This window comes from Barbus barbus (assembly GCF_936440315.1).
Source record: "Barbus barbus genome assembly, chromosome: 40".
NCBI lineage: Eukaryota > Metazoa > Chordata > Actinopteri > Cypriniformes > Cyprinidae > Barbus > Barbus barbus.
In genome coordinates, this window is record NC_136718.1 from 3,994,424 (window position 1) to 4,017,266 (window position 22,843).

A 22,843-nucleotide genomic window follows, 5' to 3' on the forward strand; every position below is an offset into this window, starting at 1 on the left:
TCCACTCCACACAGTCCTGCAGATTTTCCACCCTGCAATTTCCACGTGGGTCTACTCTTCACTAGAGGCCTTTAAACTAGTTACTCATTGACAGACATCTTTTAAATTGCTAGAAACCTTGAGGTGTAGGTCAAATAAGGGACCAATAAGATACTTTCTTGTAACTGTCAATCAAAGTACAGGAGGCGGAGTCTGTCTAATGCAGCATCAGGTCAAAACATTACAGCATTAGTGTCACATTGTGTCTGCTGTCCATATATCCCTGTTTGAAACCACACAGAGCCTGCGTGTGATCCTGTTACCGTGGGACAAGATTCCCAAACACACAACAAAAATCACTGTGTAACCAGCGTGAACCCTAGAGGGATCAAAGGTTAAGACCACCAGCCTGCTGCGTCGTCTGCTCTTGAGAGAGAGTGAGAGAGTGAGTCTGCGTGCACGTGTCTGTGTCTGTGTCTAGATGAGGCCCAGAAAGCCAGGAATGCGCTGCAGGCAACAGAAATGGTGTGAAGAGAGTTTGTACCCCACAACAAACACACACACATATACATTATATATATATACACACACATACATATACACACACGCACACACATATGAAACGCGACCCATTAAGACTACATAACCAGCTCTCCCTTCCAAGATGTTAATCTGCACAAATATCCTGATTTAGAATCGAGTCGATTAATTTATTGATTAATTTATAATCTGATGAAATCAAATACACATAAGATAGACAATAGCTGTGCTGTGACTTCTGCTACACTTGCATGGAAAATTAGAGAAGCAACATAATATCTGTGTTTAACAAAGCGCTGCTCCTCTCCACCGCTCGCTGAATGATGTTTTATTAACAAAGTTCAGGAGGAGCACGTTCAGATAATTAACCTAAATAACACGAGAGGAGAACAATCAGTAATCAACCCAGTTAACAAGATAAGAGGAGTGTATATAAACACAGCAGACTTACCTCTGTTCATTGGCAGTTTTCCAGCATCCCTCCGCCACCCTTTCTCCGCACTTACAACTATTCCTGTCCTAACCTGTAGGGGGGGTACTCTGGGTTCGAGCCAAAATTCCCAGCTCGGAGCCCTCCCCTCGGACAGCAAACCATATACGCATAAACTTTATTCTATTTATTATATGTAAGTGTGAACTCGTGAAACAGAGCAGATGCAGAGAAAGAGGTGTGTGTGCAGCAGGAAAGAGAGACCTCGCGCTCGCCCGGGTACCAGCGAGTCTCAGAAACTAAATAAGGTTCGTCCAAGAAGTCACTTGATTTGTTGCTAGGCACTTTAAAAAAAAAAAAAAGAAAAAAGAAAAAAAAGTTAAATTTTTAAATAAATCAGACACAAAAAGTAATCTGATTACGTAACTTGTGTTACTTGTAATGTGTGACCACCAACACTGCCCCTAACATTATATTTTTTGATTGTGGCCTGAACACGTATTCCTGAGATTCACCTGCAGACTCCGCCAATCCGATTGAACAATGGTCAGAAACGAGCAGTGAAGAACACAAACATCCTGCTCTATAACTCTTATCACACTCACAAGCAAACACTTGCCTTTTATCTAAACCCTGACATTCCTCGAGTGACTCGCAGCCCTGTTCTTTAGAAACACTGTGTGTGTGGATGTGTGTGTTAGGAGTGCCCATCAAGCTACATTGCTCCTGACTGATGGCATTTCTGCTATGCTGCATGAGCACAACTGGATCACAACACATCCGGTGTCCTTTAGCAATCCAGAGAAAGGCTGAGGCCAAAGTTCACAAAAGACCAGCACAAAACTGTCAGCATGAGATGAACTGTCTCCAAGATTAGGTACAGGGCTCAGTTTACAAGCAAAAAAAGAAGGCAATCAATTCCCATGATGGAAGGACCCGAGCCGTATATAGAGGTCAGATTTTATGCTTTATAAAACATTCCAGTTTGCGTGTGAGCTCATTTACATAGCTAGATAAATGTGCTGGTTTGTGTGCGTTTTTATCGCATCGGTACAGGACCTGCTTATATGAGATATATTTTGACATGGGACATTCCATAATGCATACAATTCCCATAATTGAGGCAGTGGTTCCTCCTCCAGTGTGAACTCCTGCCCGAGCTTGTCTGCATGAAGGCAGAGGGAGGAAAAGTTCAAGGAACACACTCGTTTACAGTATAGACAGGCATTCAAAAACACAATCATATCATAAATTAAAAAACATCTACTAAAACTTCTAAAAGTCTGAGTTTGATATGCCAAGTGGACATACAATAACATCCACTTCATCTCCAGTCTGCTGTGAAAATGTACTGAAACTAAACTGCAAAAATTACAGTTATGATTGTAAACAAAGATCATTAACATACGACCCGCCCACATTTACATGTCCAATCCTATTTAGAAATTAGCGACTAGACTCGCTCTGATAAGCAACACTATAGCTACAATATAATGAGAAGTTAGCTAAATCACAACAGAGGTCATTTGCATATAAAATTCTTAAAAGGTACAATAGCCAAAAACTGTCCAGAACATGCAGTGAAACGTTCATCTCCTGTTGTCTCTCACAACTAAATCCAGCTACATATTTGTTTAGATCCGTTTTGGCTTGTAAACAGTGCTTGATCTGTGCAGATTTCACTCCTGATTCAGATAAAACGACTTTTCATTGTTTCAAGTTAAAAACATCTCGATGGGATTTGTTTCTTACAAACATGCAGTGTTTGGCTTCACAAGACATTAACTGATGGACTGGAGTGGTGTGGATTATTGTGATGTTTTTATCAGCTGTTTGGACTCTCATTCTGACGGCACCCATTCACTGCAGAGCATCCATTGGTGAGGAAGTAATATAATGCTCCATTTCTCCAAATCTGATGAAGAAACAAACTCATCTACATCTTGAATAGTCTGGAAGTGAACTATTTTTGGGTGAACTATTCCTTTAAAGCATTTATATAAATGGCATCTCTGATTTAAACTTCAGTAGCCAAAATGCAAAATGATGTTTGAGTTGTTTCAAATGGTCTATTTCAATGAATCAGTTCAACAATTTGCTTGCATCACTCAAAAATATTCTGTGACATCAAACATTTTAATATTTTTGTATATTATTATACTACTGGAAAACACGCTTTGGAAATTTTTTTTAATCCAGATCTTTACTATATTTGATTTGTAGTTAAACCTTACTGGCTAGAATGGCTCAAACGCTATGGTTCTGAAAACACAGAGTCATTCAGTATATACAACAACCTCACAACACACTACATGCTAAATATCTGACTTGAGCACTAGCACGCTCAATAACTCAAACACACCTGTACCTAGAGTAAAGCACAGCTGCCTACCTCTGAGTTTCACACTCTGTGTAGCCATGGAGTCATAAAGCAACAGATGGAGGAAAGCAAAGAGAGAACCAAACAAATGATCCTGTCCACCTTCACATTCCTGTCTCCTCTACGCTCAGTTATAGTAAAGAGTGACAGAGAAACAGAGCGAGAGAGCGAGCGGGAGGGAGGTGGGCACTGGGCATGTATGTTGTGCTCCACTGGCAGAAGACACACACGTCTCTGTGGAACGGCATCCCAGCATGCATAAGAGCGAGAGCATGACCGACTCTGTGGGTCACCCTGACAACCATATGGCAGGTCACCGTGACGACCAAAGAGAATGTGATGGAATGGAATGTTGGAACTATCAAATTTCTTTGAAGAATAAAATTCGAAAGTTTAACTATTTTTGATAAAAGTATTTTAACTAATACATTAAATAATAGAATAGTATTATAAATTACCATTTTATATATCAAAATAGTATATTATTATTACTACAAACTTGATCTGCTGGATTTTACTGCCTGCTGAAAATACTCACTAAATATTAAAATAAAAAAAATATGTAATTATATTACAACCTAATAAAATATAATGTAATAACATTATATAATATTAATATAAATATATATAATTTATTGCGGTCATATATATATATATATTAGTTAACATTAGTTAATGCACTGAACTAATATTAACTAATAATGAACAACTGTATTTTAAATTGTAAAATAAATTGTAAATTGTGGGCTGGTGTGTATGTATTTATATTTTAAGCAACAGGAATTGACAGCACAATGTCAACGTATGTGCACAATTTTTCAAATATATATCATAAATACACTTTATATTTAAAATATTGTATTAAATACTATTAATTATAATACTTACATTAGTGTAAATTATATTATTAATTATAATGTGCACTTTTTTGCACATACTGATCATTTCGCTTCACAAGACCTCAATATATCGTCGAGAGCCTCGGGTATTAATTTTGTGTTGCCTGTATATGCTTTTTTGGCTCTCAAAGTGCCGGTAGCCATTGGCTAGCATTTCATGAATCACCAAGTACCACGCTATCATACAAAAATTAAGAAATATTGATATTACAGACTTCACCTCTTTGATTTAATTTTATATTATACATGGGATTTAAATATGTACACTACCTCTGATAAAACATGAAGTAGTAACACACACCAAAAACGCAATAACTACTGATACACTAGTGTGTATCAATGATACATACATTATACACACAACACTCACAAACATCCAACAACTCAAAATATCACACTTCTACAATCACAACACAGCCTGATCGGAGTCTAGAGGATCTAAATGTGCATGTACACGCTTCAGAATAACCTGCAGCCGAAACGAAACATCTGAAAAGTGCACAAGTGTTTTGTGAATCAGGAAGTAAAAGAGTGCGCTCTTACCTAACTCAGGAAAGGAAAGCTTCCTCTGTTTTCTAAAAAAGCTGCGCTTTCTCCACGATAACCATTTACTCATGTTCATAACGTTCGCTCCATAGAGGAGGATAATGAGAGGATGGGGAGATATACAGGGGAAAACAATGTACAGGAACTTCAGATGATGTCCGAGAAGAGTGATGCTGCTGCATGCAATGCATGCTGGGAGTAAACAGAGAAGCTGTGGTGGGTTTCTCTAAAACCGGTGCTCATCAATCAAACCCACTTCACATCCTGTCAGAGTCATGCAACAGATATCTGAGAGAAACATGCAAGTACTAAAACACAAAAACCTGATGAAATCATTCAAAAATGAGAACAACAACTTGTTTCCTTTTTTTAAACGCATTACTAAAAAAATCTTACTCTTAAACACACTTGTTCCTAGAGATGGAGTAATGAAGAGACTACAGCTGTGCCTCAAAACCTAGCGTTGCCCATCTAAAAAACACTTTTAGGCAAAGTGCCCAAACTTGTCACAAGACCTAGCGCTCTGCCAACAAAGGCATTTTAGCAAGTAGCATACATATATCACCTACAGACAGGACTAATGTGCAACACAAAGGCAAACATGTCTCTGTACACAGATCCTGTAGCTATAGACTCAAAATAATCAGAATAAGCATCTCAGCATTTAGAAAGTGTCACAGAAAGCGTCATCAGACAGTGGTTTTGGGTACAACTCACCAAAAAGAATTAAGAAATGGCCACCTTATACATCACAACCACAAAAGAACCTCTGAAAATCAGCATAAATGGCACTTTTGGCCATCCTAGCAAGCTAGCATTTTATCAAGATGTCCATCAACCCTGCTGAAAAAAACAAACAAAAAAAAAACCAATAGAAACAAATCACAGAAATTCTAATGGTTTCCACTACAAATACCATTATAAACATTACAAACTATCAACTATTAATCATGAAAACCATAACCAAATGGTTTTCTGTAGTGTGTTTTGGACATATTCCATTAGGATTTGTTGGTTTTAACTAGCCACCAATAGAAGGCGACCAATAGAGACCAACAGTGACCATTATAGTTTCCATTAAAACCAGTACAATCCCCATTAACAACAGTAAAGCCATTACAAATGTGTAAAGTTTCTATTGTTTTGTTCAGCAGGAAATAAAGAAACGGACACAAAACTAGCAAACTAGAAACCTCCAAAAACCTAGCAAGCTAGCATTTCAGCAAGATGTCCAACAAGACAGAATCATAGGCACAAAACTGGCAAGCTAGTAACCAAAAAAAAAAAAACTTTGCAGGCTAACATTTTAGTGAGTTGGCTAACTAGACAGGCATAAAACTAGCAAGCTAGCTACCTAGACAGTATTTTGGGGCAGAGTATGTATTACGCACACCACAAAACCCAGTGACCTGCCCACAGACAGCACTGGTGAGCATCACTGGTGCGACATGAGTTTAAAATATACAAAGATTGCCACATAAACATGATTTTAAGTTCCCCAGGTGTAGGCTAAACACAGCTCATATGTTTTGCAAAGATTTCTTGAATCCCAGAGCACCATCTGTTGTGAGCTCCTATCGGACACGAGTGACTCATTAGAGTTTGGGCTGGGCAGAGTAAATATCCCAGACACGGCGAGGGGTCTGAAAACATATGGCCTATGGATTCATTTGTTGACTCTGTTCTCCTCTGAGGTGTTGCGAAGGTCAGGACGCGTTACGAAAACCTGAACAAGCACACGCACAGAAAACAGGAACAGAAAGGACTGCAGAAGGTTGATTTCTCTTTCACTTTCCACTTGTGAATGAAGGACACTGGGATGGGTTCTCTCTCACGTGAGTGACATCCTGTCTTGTGTCCAGTAAATTGTGGGCTGGTGTGTGTGTATTTATATATTAAGCAACAGGAATTGACAGCACAATGTCAACATATGTGCACAATTTTTCAAATATATATCATAAATACACTTTATATTTAAAATATTGTATTAAATACTATTAATTATAATACTTACATTATAATTAATAATATAATTTATACTAATGTGCACTTTTTTGCACATACTGATCATTTCGCTTCACAAGACCTCAATATATCGTCGAGAGCCTCGGATATTAATTTTGTGTTGCCTGTATATGCTTTTTTGACTCTCAAATTGCCGGTACCCATTGGCTAGCATTTCATGAATCACCAAGTACCACGCTATCAACTAAAAATCTTCTTTACTTTTCTACTGAAGAAAAACATCTTGGATGGCCTGAGGGGTAAATTAACAGCAAATTTTCATTTTTGAGAGAACTATCCCTTTAAAAAACAGTGACAATTTGGACTTCAACAGTGAACTATCATATGAAAGGCCTGAACTTTGTCACATTTTGGAGGGATAAAGAGGGCGTAGTCTGAGTGATCAGGGTAAAGTGACTCCCCCATGTTCCCAGCATGCACTGCTCCACACCCTGTTCCATGATCAGTGCATCTGAAATTCACCATGTCCCTCTTTCTTCACTCTGCTCAGTCTGAACACAAAACGGTCTTCATAGTGTAAAAATAACAGCCATTCAGTCCAAAAACCACATGAAACTAGAACAATTACAGAAACTAAATACATTATGATGTTTTATGTCAGCATGGAGCCAAAAACTGCAGGAAATTATCTAAAGGCTAAACTACCAGAACACGTTTGGCTTTTTTGGTGTACACAACTCAGATCCATATAAGGGATAGTTCACCCAAAAATGAATATTCTGTCATCATTTCCTTTCATTCATCATTAATATTTGCAATGTTCTTTCATCATTGAAAGTTCATGCAACCAAAACTTTCACCCTATAAAGAATTCATAAAGACATTGTAAAGTAATTGATATCAATGGAGCGGTTTATTCCAAGTCTTCTGAAGAGACACAATCACTTATGGATTTAATTTAAGCTTTCATTCATATATAAGCATTGAGCAACACAGAGCACATCAAATATGGTAAACAGAAGCTCAACTGTACCTGCTTTACACTCAAGGATAAGGATTATTGTTAACATTGTTGCGGTTTAATTACATGACGAATCCATCGTGGCGGAGAAAATGAATAGGAGACGGAGGTTTCAATCGCAGGCTAGAATTCTAATCCCCGATTTGTTAATCTAAGTTTAAAATTAAGTGGTGCAACATGATTCGATTTAAAATAAAACCCAGATCAAGAAATCCTTGATTAGCTCTAAACTTTGCTTCATTTAATCCCTGTTGGTGCAACCCACCCTAAACTACATAATTCACTCTATGGCCAGAAACATAGTGAAGAGCATTTCAAATGAGCAGTCCCAAAAACACACACAGATCTTAGACCAGCCTAAGCCGGTATGTTTTTTTCTTAGCCCAGTTAAACACCAGCCTGGCCAGGCTGTGAGACCATTTTGGTTTAAGTGTTTTTTTTGTGTGTAATTTTCTGTCCTCTCTTTTAACACAGCTCTCATGTTGCATGAAAAACTCTGAGCATTATGTTGACGCTTACATTGTCACTATAGCAACCAATGTATTTACACCAGATATTGACAACACTGTCTGAACAAACAGATCAGATTTCCTCACTTACAAAATAACAGTGCAGACGGTCAGTCCTGAAGATCACAGAGAAAAATAACTAACAGAACCAAAGCAAACTTCACACACGAATGATGTGGACGTGCTGACAGACAGCACACGAACATCTGCAAGATGTCTGCTAAAGATCTCTTGATCTGGAAAGCATCTGCTGTCTGTAAGATGTCAGTTTTACATACATTCTAAAACATATACATCTTAAAGACATCTAATAGATATCTATTTAACATCTAAAAGGAAACGTCCTATAGACATATTGCAGATGAAACCCCAAAAAATATGTCTTGCAGATGTAAATGCAGACGTCAAATAGACGTCTCGGAGATGGATGTGTGCTATCAGGGGAGGGGTTCACACACACACAACTCTGTGTTTACATATTATCTAAAGCAGACTTTCAATCAAATCTGAACTGTTCTCTACCAAGGTCACTGGCCTTCAGAACAAATTAAGTATGTATGCATGCGTGCATGTGTGTGCCTACTAAACCATATTTTGGGGAGAAATTTGCTCAGAAGTGAGCCAAATCTGACAAAACCGGCACATGCTCATTTATAAAAATGGTCTAAAAATAAAAGTAATTGAAGGTTGGTTTTGTGTGTGTGTGTGTGTGTGTGTGTTGTCGTTTCCTTCACTGAACAGCAACAGGTCAGGATATGTGAAGTGATTTACTGTGGTTTTCCAGCGCCTATTCCACCAATGCACATAACTTTTTTCACAAACTATCATTGTCTCTAGATGTTCAGCTCACACACACTCCTCAACGATTTTCCAGCACACACACACACACGTGCAGTTCTCTCCATAATGACGGCTCTGAATATAGACTTTCCCTTTCTCAGCTCACCACACCCTCCTCAGACATCCACACACACACACACACACACACACACACACACACACACACACACGGGTGTGTCATCAGTCAGCACGAGGGAATGCAGGAACGGTCTTCACTTCTCTCCGTTTCTTCTGGCCTTTCTTTCGTGGCTCTTCATTGATTGAACTCTAATTAGCGGTGTTCGTTTACTAAGTCAATCATCACTTACTACTTAGTAAATTAATTTGTTTTCTGCTCCAGATTTCCACTTTTCAAAATAATGCATCAAAATAACTAAATTTCAACTAGTCTAGTATTTCCAGTGTTGACTAGTCTCTCACATCCCTGCTTTTGTTGACAGTGATGTAAATTTCAACCATTTGATTGAAAATAAGAACAATTCAGATAATAAAGTATCTGTTTGATTCATAGTTTAAAAGGTTAGTTCACCCCAAATTGAAAAGTTTGTCATTAATTACTCACCCTCATGTCATTGTAAACCCGTAAGACCTTTATTCATCTTGGGAGCACAAATGAAGATACATTTTTATTTATTTATTTATTTATTTATTTATATATTTTATTGTAAAGATATTTTTGATGAAATCTTTGATATTTTTTGAAATTTTTGATAGCTTTCTGTCCCTGCATGGACAGAAACGCAACTGAAATGTTCCCAGACCGAGAAACATAGCAAGGAGATAGTTAGAATAATCCATGTGACATTGGTTCATTTTATTAATGTAATTTCATGTAATTTTACGAAGCTATGAGAATACTTTGTGTGTGCAAAGAAAACAAAAATAACGACTTTATTCAATAATTCTCCCCCCCCCCCCCCCCCCCCAAAAAAAAATAAAATAAATAAATCACATCTTCCACCATTAAAGGTGGGGTATGCATTTTTTCAGAAACGCTTTAGAAAATGAGTCGGGACCGAGTACCAAAACAAACTGTTAGCCAATCAGCAGTTGGGGGCGCGTCTACTCATGATGCAGAGGAGAGAGCGCTCATGAGTGCACATGACGGACATTAGCCTAGCCAAGCGACGACAGAAAGACAGAGATGGTGGATAAAAAATAAAAATTAAAAAAAAAAGAGGAAAACATCTGTAGAACTAAAGAAGGCTTACATCGTGTCTACACCGGACGCAACAAAACCAAAAATCATTTGAAATTTGTGTCTATATGTCATAAATAGAACGCGGCAGCAGTTTACTGTCAGGGATTTGTCGTGTCACGGCATAGCTCGTTCGGTGTAAACACGGTGTTACGATAAGGCAAGAAGTAGGACCAGTGTAAATATCGGATCAGCTTTCCAGCGTTGGAGGATGCTGAGGTTGCTTTGTTTCTTCTCGATAGGTGAGTAACATTGGTTTTGCTTTGTTTCACAGAACTAATCGTTGCCGTACGTATGTGTGGGGCAGAGCTATCAAAATAGGGACGAGACGCTTTTGGGGTAAGGGCGTGTTGTTTTGGTGATTTCAAATGTCAACATTGGCTACCAGAAATCACATACCCCACCTTTAATGAGAGTACCATGACATGTGCATGCTTTCCTCTGAACAGTGCAGAGGTACTCTCGATAAGATGTGATTTGGAGGAGAATTGTTAAATACAGTTGTTATTTTTGTTTTCTTTGCACACAAAAAGCATTCTCATAGCTTCATAAAATTACAGTTGAAGCACTGATGTCACATGGACTGTTTTAATGATGTCCTTGCTATGTTTCTGGGAACATTTCAGTTGTGTTGCTGTCTATGCAGGGTTAGAAGGCTCTCAGATTTCATCAAAATGATCTTAATTTGTGTTCTGAAGATGAATGAAGGTTTTACGGGTTTGGAACGACATGAGGGTGAGTAATTAATGACAGAATTTTTGGGTGAACTATCCCTTTAAGTATTTCAAATGAATCACATATGCAATGTTTTTGACCGTCTTACTTTTAGACTAGTCGTAGCGCACATCCCTAGCATAAGCACAGTCTTTCAGGCATCTATACAAACTAAATTACCACACTTGTGTTTTTTTTTATTTTTATATTCATTTCAAATGAAGTGACCGCTAACTGCTTTCCTCTCACAGTCAGATGAATAAAACAATTCATTCTGAGAGTTCTGAGTGAGTTGACATTTTCCACACAGTGAAGTTTAGTGTGGGCTTTGGGTCTTTCAACTGGATACACACACACACACACACACACGTAGAGGCCAGTCAAGATGGAGTTTAATGAGGCCCAAAACAACAGACAAGCTATTTAGTGCTTCCTGCTTAAATTACTACAGTTTCTCATTCAGTAATATCCTGAATACATCCTGGTCACACACACAAGCCGGACAATGACAGCAGCAGAACAGAGAGAGAGATGTGTGCGTAATGAGATCGCCTTGGGTGAGTTTCCTTTATTTGCTTACACGGTTTTCCACGGTTCAGGGTTTCAGGTGACACACAAACACATGGTGTCCATTTCACAAGAACAATCTCAGGTAATAAGGTCACTGAACTCTCGGCAGGGTGTCAAAAGCGCAGTCTCCGAACAGAGCTACCCTTCACTGTGTCAGTCTCGCCCTTTACCCAGCATGCTCTGCAAAAACCTTGAGTCAGAGGACACACTGAGATATAAAGTCACATTGCAAACTCTGAATTTACTTTGCGAGATATGATGTCACAATTATGAGACAAAAAATGCTGTTTCTCTTTTTTTTTTACTCTGAGGCAGACACGGGTTTCTATAAAGTCCTGCTGTAATACACTACCAAAACACACTCTCCTTCAGTAGTCAACCAATGGGCACTACTTTCACTTCCTCACTTTCAGTTTTTACCAAGTACTGCAAAGAGTTGTCAGCTGACAGAACACACCAGTAATATGAAAGCACACACACAGGTCAGAGACGTCATGCTTATAGAGCTCCCATAGTTCATTCAAAGACCGCCTGATGCACAGAGTCACACAAAACTACACCGCATGCATAATTATTAGGCAAGTTGATATTCTGATCATTTTTTTTCCAAGCACATTTTACCAATCCCAAACCACATCGATTTTAATAACTACTATTTATTTTGTATTTAATAATTTATTATAAGTGATATATACACTGAACAAAATTATAAACACAACACTTTTATTTTTGCCCCCATTTTTCATGAGCTGAACTCAAAGATCTAATACTTTTTCTATGTACACAAAAGGCCTATTTCTCAAATATTGTTCACAAATCTGTCTAAATCTGTGTTAGTGAGCACTTCTCCTTTGCCAAGATAATCCATCCACCTCACAGGTGTGTGGCATATCAAGATACTGATTAGACAGCATGATTATTGCACAGGTGTGCCTTAGGCTGGCCACAATAAAAGGTGGATGCAATTAATCGTCACATGACATTGACTCTTGTGCACAGACAAAGTCTCGCATGCTAGATGTCACTGCAACAGAAATGATAGCTCTGATACTGCCAAGGCTTAATTTGTGCCGGAACAAGCCGGATCCAGATGCGGCACCTCATTTTGTCCCTCTTCACGTGCCAATGAAAGACGTTTGTGCTGACCTATAATGTGCATAATATGAAAAATCCTCTATAATGACCGCACATCTACATTTGAAATAAAGAACCTGAGCACGCAAAAGACGCGACATGTGAACTGCTCTGCTCTCACAAGACATAATGCATGGATCCATAGCCTATACACATGCGTTTTCTTTCTCAGCTGTTCACATTTACTTAAGAAAAAACCTGGTCTTGGATCAGCGACAGCGTGCAGCAGGTCGTATTGCAGACGAGATGCGCTGATGTGAAGCTGCTTTGAGAGAGAGAGAGAGAGAAGACGCGCTCCAGCTGAATCACTCACGCTGTTTTCAAATGACTTATTTAATCTGCTAGTTTGTGTGGATTTATTTACCCATACAGGGCTCTAGACTCATTCTTCCCACTGGTCGCACTTTTGCGACTAACTTTCTCAATTTGTCGCACAAGCACATAATTTGGTCGCAATTTTTTTGATTAATCAATGCATGCTGATGAACTTTTATCATAGTTTATATTATAGTTATATGGTAACGAAAGTGTTCAACATTCAACCCGTTATAGCCTATATTATTTGTGATTTCAATTTTGTGAACAGGAATTCCTTTTTTCGTGCGTTCACTTTCAAAGCGCACTTGTCATAAAATTCCATTATTTTTTAGTAGCCTAGCCCCCCCCGGCCTGGAAATTGCGGTTTCAAAATTTCATGGCTTTTTCAGGTTTTTCATGTGCGAACCCTAATAAAACCTGAATGCACGCTGTTAATCACTTAAACTTGTCCACCAATGTGATCGGCTGAATGCTCCGTTACCTCTCCCTCCTCTAATCACATGCCGGATCCATCACCCCGCTTTGTTCCGGGACCTCGAAATTTACAAATTAAGCACTGGATACTTCTATTCATAGTTTACACACAACTAAAACCTAAAACCAAACTTCCCTAAAAAAAAAAAAAGTTGCAAAACTGGACCAGACCATCAGTCAGAAGTCTGGCTCTGTTGTGAGAGAAGGCAGTGTATCTGACAGACAGATCTGGCTATGAGCACGGCTTATATAATAACACTTGGCTGCTGTAAAGAGACCCATCTCACCTCACTTTACAAAGAAGTAAAGAGAAGACATGTTAAACAGAGGAGAACTTCAGCTTGTGTGTGTGTTTGACTATCACGGCCCTGTGTGAGCGGGCAGAGCTGCCAACCTGTGCAGACAAATTAGAGCACAGAGAATGTGCCTACAGCAAAACTACATTACCCAGCATGCTTCAACAAGTGGGGGGGTCAGTAAGATTTTTTTTTTTTAAAGAAATTAATACTTTTATTCAGCAAGGAGGCATTAAATTGATCAAAAGTAACAGAAAACACATTTATAAGTGTAACAAAAGATTTACATTTGCAATAATACTTCACAATATTAGTTTCTACAGTTAGGCTTATTTATAATCAAATAAACACAGCTTTTGTGAGCATAAGAGACTTCGGGTAAGAGATATCTTACCAGTTCCAAATGTTTGAACAGCAGACAAAAATCAGTATATGGACGGTGATCAAAATAATGATGACTAGAAACAGCATTCAAAATTAATTAATTGAAGAAATGGCCAAGAACTAGCCACTAAAATAAAGTCACTAACCTTAGTTTAGGTCATTTTTATGAGATATTTAGTGTTTTATGAGGTATTTACTGCAAACAGATTAACACAATATTAGTAAACCACAATATTGTAGTTGCATAAAACTTTAATAACTTTTAATACAGGTTACCAGAATAAAAAACAAATAAAAAAAACAATCATTGCAATAATTGTGGAATATACAGTTCTGCTCATTGAAATTCATTGTACTGCTACTCTGACACATTTTACAAAACTCTGACAGCACAGCAGTAACACAGAAAATTTAGTCACAACCAGAGACTAGTAGTATTAGTTCATTGTGCCAATCTGCCATCTTGTAATTATGATTTGGTTTCCAGGTGGATTGGTAAAACTCTGACACGGGAAGGTGTGTAAAAAGTCAATCAGATGAGAGTTTTCCAGATTGAGAAAGCACTTCACATTTGTGTGTGTAATATGCAGACTGTCAGTGCACAGTCGGTTAGTGACTAAATGGTTAATAATTCAACTAAAATCTTATCATAGCAGTGGCTTTTACCCATTTGTTTGTTTGTGTGTGTGTGTGTGTGTGTGTGTGTGTGTGTGTGTGTGTGAGAGAGAGAGAGAATATAAAGAAATTGCTGCGAGCTGCTGCACACATCAGCCATGACCGAACTTGAATCCCTCCTCAGGAAGTACACAGAGGCAGGAAAGCATCATCAGTCAGTTCGTTATGGCTGAAGTTATTATAGTTGACCATTATGATTTTTTGATGACCAATGCTGACATCTTAGAGAGAGAAGGGTGGTCAATGATATAAAGCTGATACACTTATCACATGATTAAATTTAAGGACAGTAAAAACAAACATAATTACTGAAATCAAATATTTATTTGATATAATATTGAGTAAATTATGAATAAATAATTTGAAAATCAATTATTTAAACTTGATAAAATAATATAAAATGAATTAAAATTAACATTTTTAAACTTGGTTTAAAATTATGTAAATACAGAAGATCAGATTATAATTATAGCATTTGCTGTTATATTAATAATTACAGAGACACTAAAATAATAAAGATGGAGAGAAGGAGCTCCGGTGCTCAGGCGCTGTCAAAACGGCATCATATCAGCCAAACCAGTTAGATCGATCAGTCAGTCAGTCAGACAGACAGATAGATACGGGTTGTCCAATAAAAGGTATTTCTGTTAGTTAACCGGTTTTGTTTAAGTTCACCTAAAAAAATACAAATGCTAATACTTTTATTCATTGTCAGCATTCAGCAAATATGCATTTACATAATTGAAGTCTTTGCCATCTAAGAAACTTTTAGTACCAAGAACCTTGCAAACTTTAGATATCGGCATCAATATCAAAACATATTAGAACCACCTAGAAGATTTGATTTGATGAAATATCAGATCACATCCAACATCTTCACACCCATTAGCAGGTGCTGTGTGCCAATGCTGCTCATTTGCATAAAGTTAAATATGTGCGCTGGACACACCTTCATCACACTGTCAATGATTGCGGTGACTGGAAATCACCAGCTCTAAATGCAAATGATTGACTATCAAACCAGCTTCCTTGCTGCTGTAAATCAGTGCATGTGTGAGCGTCCTTACAAAACCTGTCCCATCCCTGACTGACCGGCCGGAGAGGTCAATGACTTCCGTTTCACATCAGCCATCTCTCCATACAATATCATTTCCTTTAGAAACACACGATTAGTATGTGCAAAGTGAGCACTGGTGACAATCCCACAGTTCACTGAACTATAGTTAATCATTATTCCTCTACAGAGGAACATCCAAACATTAACAAGAGTTCCAACTGACCTGGGGGGGTTACCAAAAGTCTCTCCACACAAAATCACATGATTCTGTTAATATTCCAAATCAAAACAAACAAAACAAGGCCTGTGGTTACAGACCTGCTTTAGCTGCTGACTGAAAACACGTGACCATGTCTCTCTCTGCAACATTTTCCCTGGAAGCTCCAACCCAAGAAAACATAACTTTTGCCCGTTTCTAGGCGACCGGAATCCTTACAGAAAGAAAGGCATTGTGGTCTGGAAAGACAAGCGCTATAAATCCACAGCCTCAGTGGAATTCCAGCATTCCCAGAGAGAGCGAGAGAGAGATACCTGACAGCAGAGCACAGCCAAAGCACTAACACCTACAGAGCACCTCACAGACGTCCTGTGCTCTTCTCTTCAATCCTGTGTTTAACTCGGCTGTACACGGAAGCCCGTTTCCACCACTGAACATTTTTTTTTTAAAAGTAATTGCAACATTTTACCTCACAATTCTGACTTTTTTCTCAATTGAGAGTTTATTTCTCGCAATTAAAAATGCCATATCTTATATCTTGCAATTCTGACTTTTTTTCCAAACTTCTTAAAAGTTAAATGTCAGAATCTAAAATGACACTCTATTTCAAAACCACCTTGAAATATCAAGAAAGCAGCTCAACACTTGTGATGCAACGCATGTCATCTCAAGCTTACCTGATCTCCATTTGATGATGTCAGTGAATTCGCTGTTGTCTCCGGCCTCAGAGGCCTCTGACACTGTGCCCACGGTAGCCATCTTCCTTCTCAGGAGTCACGGGTACGTCTGACCCGCTAGAGTAGAAATCCAGCTCTCTTTTACATAAACAGCCCACTGCAAATCCCTGCAATAGAGCACAACATCCCATCAGCCTGAGCGCTCTGAAATGCAATACTCATATATTGTTCTCATTATGTTACGGGTTTAATTCAGAAGGTAGCATCTAGTCATCAACCCAGAAAAGCCAAATTTGGTTTCCAGTCCAATTCAGAAAATGTCCATGAATGCAGAATATCCACTTACTATCTTACACAGTGCATGTTGCTCTCTGAAACATTTACACAGACCACAAGAGAGGGGGGCAACCGTGTGAGGGTTTTTCAAACAACTGCAAAACTTTGTGGGAGAGCTGGAAAGTGCAGTGCAGGGAGAGGCCATGCCGTTTCTTCTCGAATCAAATGAAGCTGTTTCAACATGGGCGTATAAACTCGTTTAGGTCATTCAGAAAGCAGGAAGAGGTGTGAAGATAATCTGAGAATCTGTGCAGCAATCCAGCAAGCTGCTCTGTGGAGAACTGCCGGGCTGCTCGCACGGTAAACTGCAGGAATGTTATGGCTCTGAGTGAATGTGGAGTGAGCCGGAGCTGTGTGAAGGGAGGGAGGGGGCTGTTGAATTCTACTGCATTACAAATTCAGTCCCAAGATAAATAAAACAAGCAATGGCAAGATCTTGTCCTGGTAAAACAGTTTTCTTGCTTAAATATAAACTACTTCGAGTTCTCAGTTTCATTCTTTACTTCAAATCATTCCATTCTGAACTAAAGTGCAATATTAATACTGACTTAAATTCAGACTCTACATCTGATTACGTTTCTGATATAGAATTAAAATTCTGATTAGAACATTCTGATTCTAATTCTGAAGCCAACATAAATTCTAATTTGAATCGTCATGAATACACTGATTCGCACCAATTCTGATTTCACCTCTGATGCACTTTAAAGTGTTACTTTTTGCCTCTAATTTTGACTTCACAACAGTCAAATGGGTGAAGTCTTACTTATGTGAACTTGAAACTTCCAACATGACAGAAATACTGCATAAATCTCATTTTGGTTTCAACTCCAAAACTTTTCAGTTTAACGATGCAATTCAAACCTATTTGTGATGCTGCAAATAACAGATGTCTCCTTGCAGAGGGTGCTACCCATTGAACAAATTAATTAAGTACAATTCATAGCTCATCGTTACTTCAAAAGATACAGTATTAAATGATTATTCAAACATGTCGTGGTCCATCAGATGGATTATTGCATTCAGAGATAAAGTATGGGTGCTGAGAGGCTGTGATGTCAAGATTGACCTGGAACAGGGAAATCTAAGGTGAGATCAACAGGGCATGTAAAAACATCGGCCTTACACAGGCAGATTCACAATCAGGAGTAAGATGTTATCACCATGTTTAGCAGCCACACTACAGAACACCATCCGAATGAGGGTGGGACCAATTACCGCACCAGAAAAACTAGGTCCTTTGTGTGTGTGTGTGTGTGTGTGTGTGGAGGACAAGTTGTAACAGGAGCTGTCACCCAGCCAAACAGGTGACCATGCATTCATTCTGTAGCTCCCCCCACATTCCTACCCTCAAACACGCTCGCTGATAAGGTCCACCAACACCAGACCTCAGCAGCTGATGGACACGACGGCTGGGTGGTGATGTCATTGATTAGTAATGAGCAGAAATGTCGAGAGTCGCTGGAGAGAATAGAAGCACAGCCCCCTCTGATAATAATTTGCAGCATGTCTTGTCCGTTAAAGGCTTCAGCTTTATAAGCAAACGTGCTGGCATGCAGCAAAAGTGAATGACGTAAACGTCTAACTTTAGATTCCTGCAAAGAAAACTTTGTGCTTCCATTTTCTCAGCTTCCATCTCAGAAAAAAGGCTTGTGCATGCATTCTTGCATGAAGTTTTTTGTTGTGCATGCTTAGAAAATCTAGATTAAACATTAAATGGAAAGAATGGCGTGTGTTTTGGATAAAAAAGAAAAAAATGCCATTTTTAGAGGCAAATCGTGAGCTGAAACACATGGCCATCTTACCTGCCAAATTCGTGAAAGGGTCTGCACACCCTAACAACAACTCAAACTAACCATAACACTGACCCTAATAGTCATTAATTGGGATAAATAATCCCAAATAACCTCAACAATGACCCAAACCCTACTTAAACCTAGCCAAGCCTAACTCTAACTAAACCTTACTTTAACTAACCTAACCAGCTCTAGATGTGACCCTTACTAAACCCAACCTACACTATCTTTTACTAACTCTTGCAATCCAAGATCAGTTCAAGTTTGTTTGAGTTTCTTATAATACATGCATCAAAACTAACTTCTAGTAGCCCAATTATAAGTCAGACCAAATAGCACTCCGCGTTTCACAGATGCATAGCCTTCATTCATCTGTTTGCTTATTTATTTAGTTTAACTTTAACTTTCGGGTTCAGGCGCTCATAGTTCAACAAACACAGCAAAGTTTTGCAAGCATGTGTTATTTTAAAAGCAGCAGCAGCAGCTCTCACCTGCGCGTGATCAATCTCTCAATGCAGTGCAGTGTCTTTATATGATTGAGTAAATAATGAATCATTGGCTCTTCTTATGGCATATTCAGCGCTCCACAAGCAGCAGCTGCCGGCTCGTCTAAACGCGTTGACGGGAGATTCACAGCTCCATCCAGGAAACATCAAAGCTATCCAACTCGATTGTTTTGGCGCTCCCGGAGTGTTTCAGCTCTGCAGCAAAGTTTCCTTTGCTCATGAATAACAAAAGAAGAGTTACAGCGCTTCCCAGCTCCGCCCATCGCCGCGGGAATGACTCACGGCGCGCGCTGGTTTGAAGGACGAGCGCGTCCCCTTCTGGAATATACTTTTGATCAACTTAACTTAACACTGTTTTGTTGGCTTGAGTATTGAGAAGTCTTTTCAGTCTGGACTTTTCAAGTACTTTATCAGTGTTTTTCTTTTTGTAATCTTTTACTTCACAACATTCCAAAGCTTAATATTGCATTTACATTTAGTCATTTAGCAGACGCTTTTATCCAAACGAGGACAATGGAAGCAATCAGAATCAACAAAAGAGTAATGATATGCAAGTGCTATAACAAGTCTCAGTTAAAGTGTAATATAAACAAAAAAAAAAACATTCATTGAATTTAGCCTACTCATTTATTTTTATTTTTTTTAAGTGGTTGCAATCAATTTATTTTAGCTACATTTAAATAAACAAATTCACAAACAAGGCTTAAACCTAGTCCTAGACTAAAATGTAAGTCTGAGCTGTTTCAACTGAAAGAAACTAGAACTGATTGATCTTAAAATATACCAGTCTCAAAATGCACCCTAGAAATTATTATTACATTTTTTTTCTAAGCAAGTTTATAAAAATGACTTAAATGTCCTAATTGAACTATAGCCTAATCCTGGTTTAGTCTAAGCCCTGTCTGTGAAACCAGGCCTTAGTTGACTAACTTTCACCTAAATTTGTTTAAATGTAGCTAAAATAAATTGTTTGCATCCACTTACCTTTCATATATTTTTTAAGAATATTATACTAAAAAAAAAGTGTAATTGTAGGCTACTTTTTACTGCACTACATTTCATATTAGGTTAAATATAATTTAATACATTAGAAATCTAGTACTTTCTTACTTTTTCTCAAGTAAAAGTAAAATGTACTTGTGTACAAGAAAGTACTATATTCTTAATGATCTTAAAAATATATTTATGAAATGTAGTGCAGTAAAAAGTTTGGATTTGGAATTTAATGAAGTAAAAAAACACTCTTTTTAAATGTACTTGAGTAAAGTGAAAATACTTGACTACCTCTGTGTTTTTAGGTTTATATAGCCTACAATATATCTGAACAGTATATTCAGTGATTAACCTAAAAAAGCTGGTTTGCTGGTTTTAGCTGGTAATAGCTAGTCATAACTGGTTTGCAGGATGGTTTTAGAGGGGTTTTGACCACTTTAGCTAGTCAGGCTGGGAGACCAGCTAAGACCAGACAACCAGCTTAGGCTGGTTTTAGTATTTATAGGCCCGGTTTCACAGATGAAGCCAGGACTTAGTTAAATGAAGACATTTAAGCAGCTTTTAAGAAAACGTTACAGGTGTGCATCTTGAGACAGAACAATGTGACTGGCATGTTTTAAGATATGTCAGAGCAAGATATTCTTATAGTTGAAACAGCTCAAACATGCATTTTAGTCTAGGACTTAAGCCTTAAGCCTTGTCTGTGAAACCGGGGGTATCGTTGTTTAGTGATTATATCGTTATATTGCACCTGTCAAATGGTCGGCTTTATTAGGCAGCAAGTGAACAGTTAGTTAGTTCTTCAACTGAAAGGGAAAAGTTCTGAGTTACTTTGAAGGGGCCAGATAGTGATGGTTAGATGGCTGGGTCAGAGCATCTCCAAAATGGCAAGTCTTGCAGGGTGTTTCAGGTATGCAGTGATTAGTATCCACCAAAAATAGTGCAAGGAAGGAGAATCACCGAAGCAGTGACAGGTTCGTGAGCACCCAATGCTCATTATTGATGCACTTCATGGGGAGCATAGGCTATTCCATCTGGTCCGATCACAGAGCTGCAGCTCAAATTGCTGAAAACCGTAATGCTGGCCATGATAGATGCATTGCAGTTTGCTCTGTATCAGACCCTCAGATTGTCCATCACCAAAAGCATCTACAATGGCCAAAGTGAGTGTCAGAACTGGACCCTGGAGCGGCAGAACATTTTGTCTGATGAAGAGATGGGAGCAGGATCCTTGGGTCCTGCGTTCATGTGACACTTAAGACTGTTGCAGACCTCATCCTCCCCTTCACAGCAGGATAATGCACCCTGCCACACTGCAAACTTGTTCAGGGACGGTTTGAGGAACATGACAAAGAATTGGGGATGTTGCATTGGTCTTCAAATTCCCCAGATCTTAATTTGAGTGAACATCTATTGGATGTGCTGGATCATCAAACCATGGAGGCTCCACCTCACAACAAACCGGACTTGAAGGATCTGAGCCGGTCTAAATGTTTTTAACATTTATTTGGATGGAGGATAGACTGAAAAGAAATTCAAATGCAATAACCATGTGTATTTTATTTAATTAGCACAGGTACAGGTGTTAAATCTGGACTTCATGTCATTCGTGCTGATGGGTCGCTTCATCTTCCTTCATCCATCCAGAGCGGATCAGTACTGCATTCAGAAATCTCTTTATTCCCTCTCTCTCTCCGTGCAGCGTTAGATTTGATCATTTGACGTGATGTACTGCAGTTGTGCACGTTTATCTTCGATCCTACTCTAATAGATATAAAAGTCAAAAGTCATTACCAGGAGTGGGGTTCGAACCCACGCGGACATACGTCCATTGGATCTTAAGTCCAACGCCTTAACCACTCGGCCATCCTGGTGAATGTACAGCCCTCTAAAGCCGGAACACGTGTTATATGAACACCATGCTACATTAAATATGACTTGTGATGTTGTATTTCATCACTATAGATCTGTTTATGGTCGTCTGCGTCGCTTTCCATGGTTTCATTTAATATCCAGAGCTGCATAGCATTCTGTGCAGCCGCAGAGACTCACTGTTAGCATGCTAGCTTAGCTGACTAACTCCCGAAAACCAAAATTATAATTTGGTTGATAGCTATCTTAAAAGATGAAGACCGATTATATGAATTTCAGTGATTGAATTAATGCTTGCAGTTTTATAAACAGTATTATTTGTTGCATTATTGTAGTATTGTTAGCCGTTTGGTTAGTTAGCAAGCTAAGAGCCTGCTATGTAGTGTTTGCGTTTGTTATAAGGTGTTTTTAAAAGTAAAACATTTAAATGAACACCTTTCATAAACAATAACTATATTAATACCTTGCTAACATCAATATCACTTTGTTTACTTAGTTGCCCGAATCAATCCTAAAA

General features: G+C 38.5%; 1 protein-coding gene across 4 annotated transcripts in view; it reads right to left on the reverse strand.

The window, feature by feature from the left end:
- The window catches only part of LOC306859706 (utrophin-like), a gene marked incomplete at its 3' end in the record, with an annotated part of 219,628 nt that extends 199,943 nt beyond the window's left edge, over positions 1-19,685 (reverse strand). For all 4 annotated transcript variants that reach the window (XR_013783329.1, XM_079400906.1, XM_079400905.1 and 1 more), the window contains exons 1-2: positions 19,447-19,685; positions 16,824-16,990 (exon numbers count right to left, since the gene is read on the reverse strand). Coding sequence is in view for 3 of the 4 variants with exons in the window: in XM_079400906.1 (XP_079257032.1) it covers positions 16,824-16,905 (82 nt within the window). The remainder of the gene's footprint in view (positions 1-16,823; positions 16,991-19,446) is intronic.
- Positions 19,686-22,843: the final 3,158 nt, after the last annotated feature.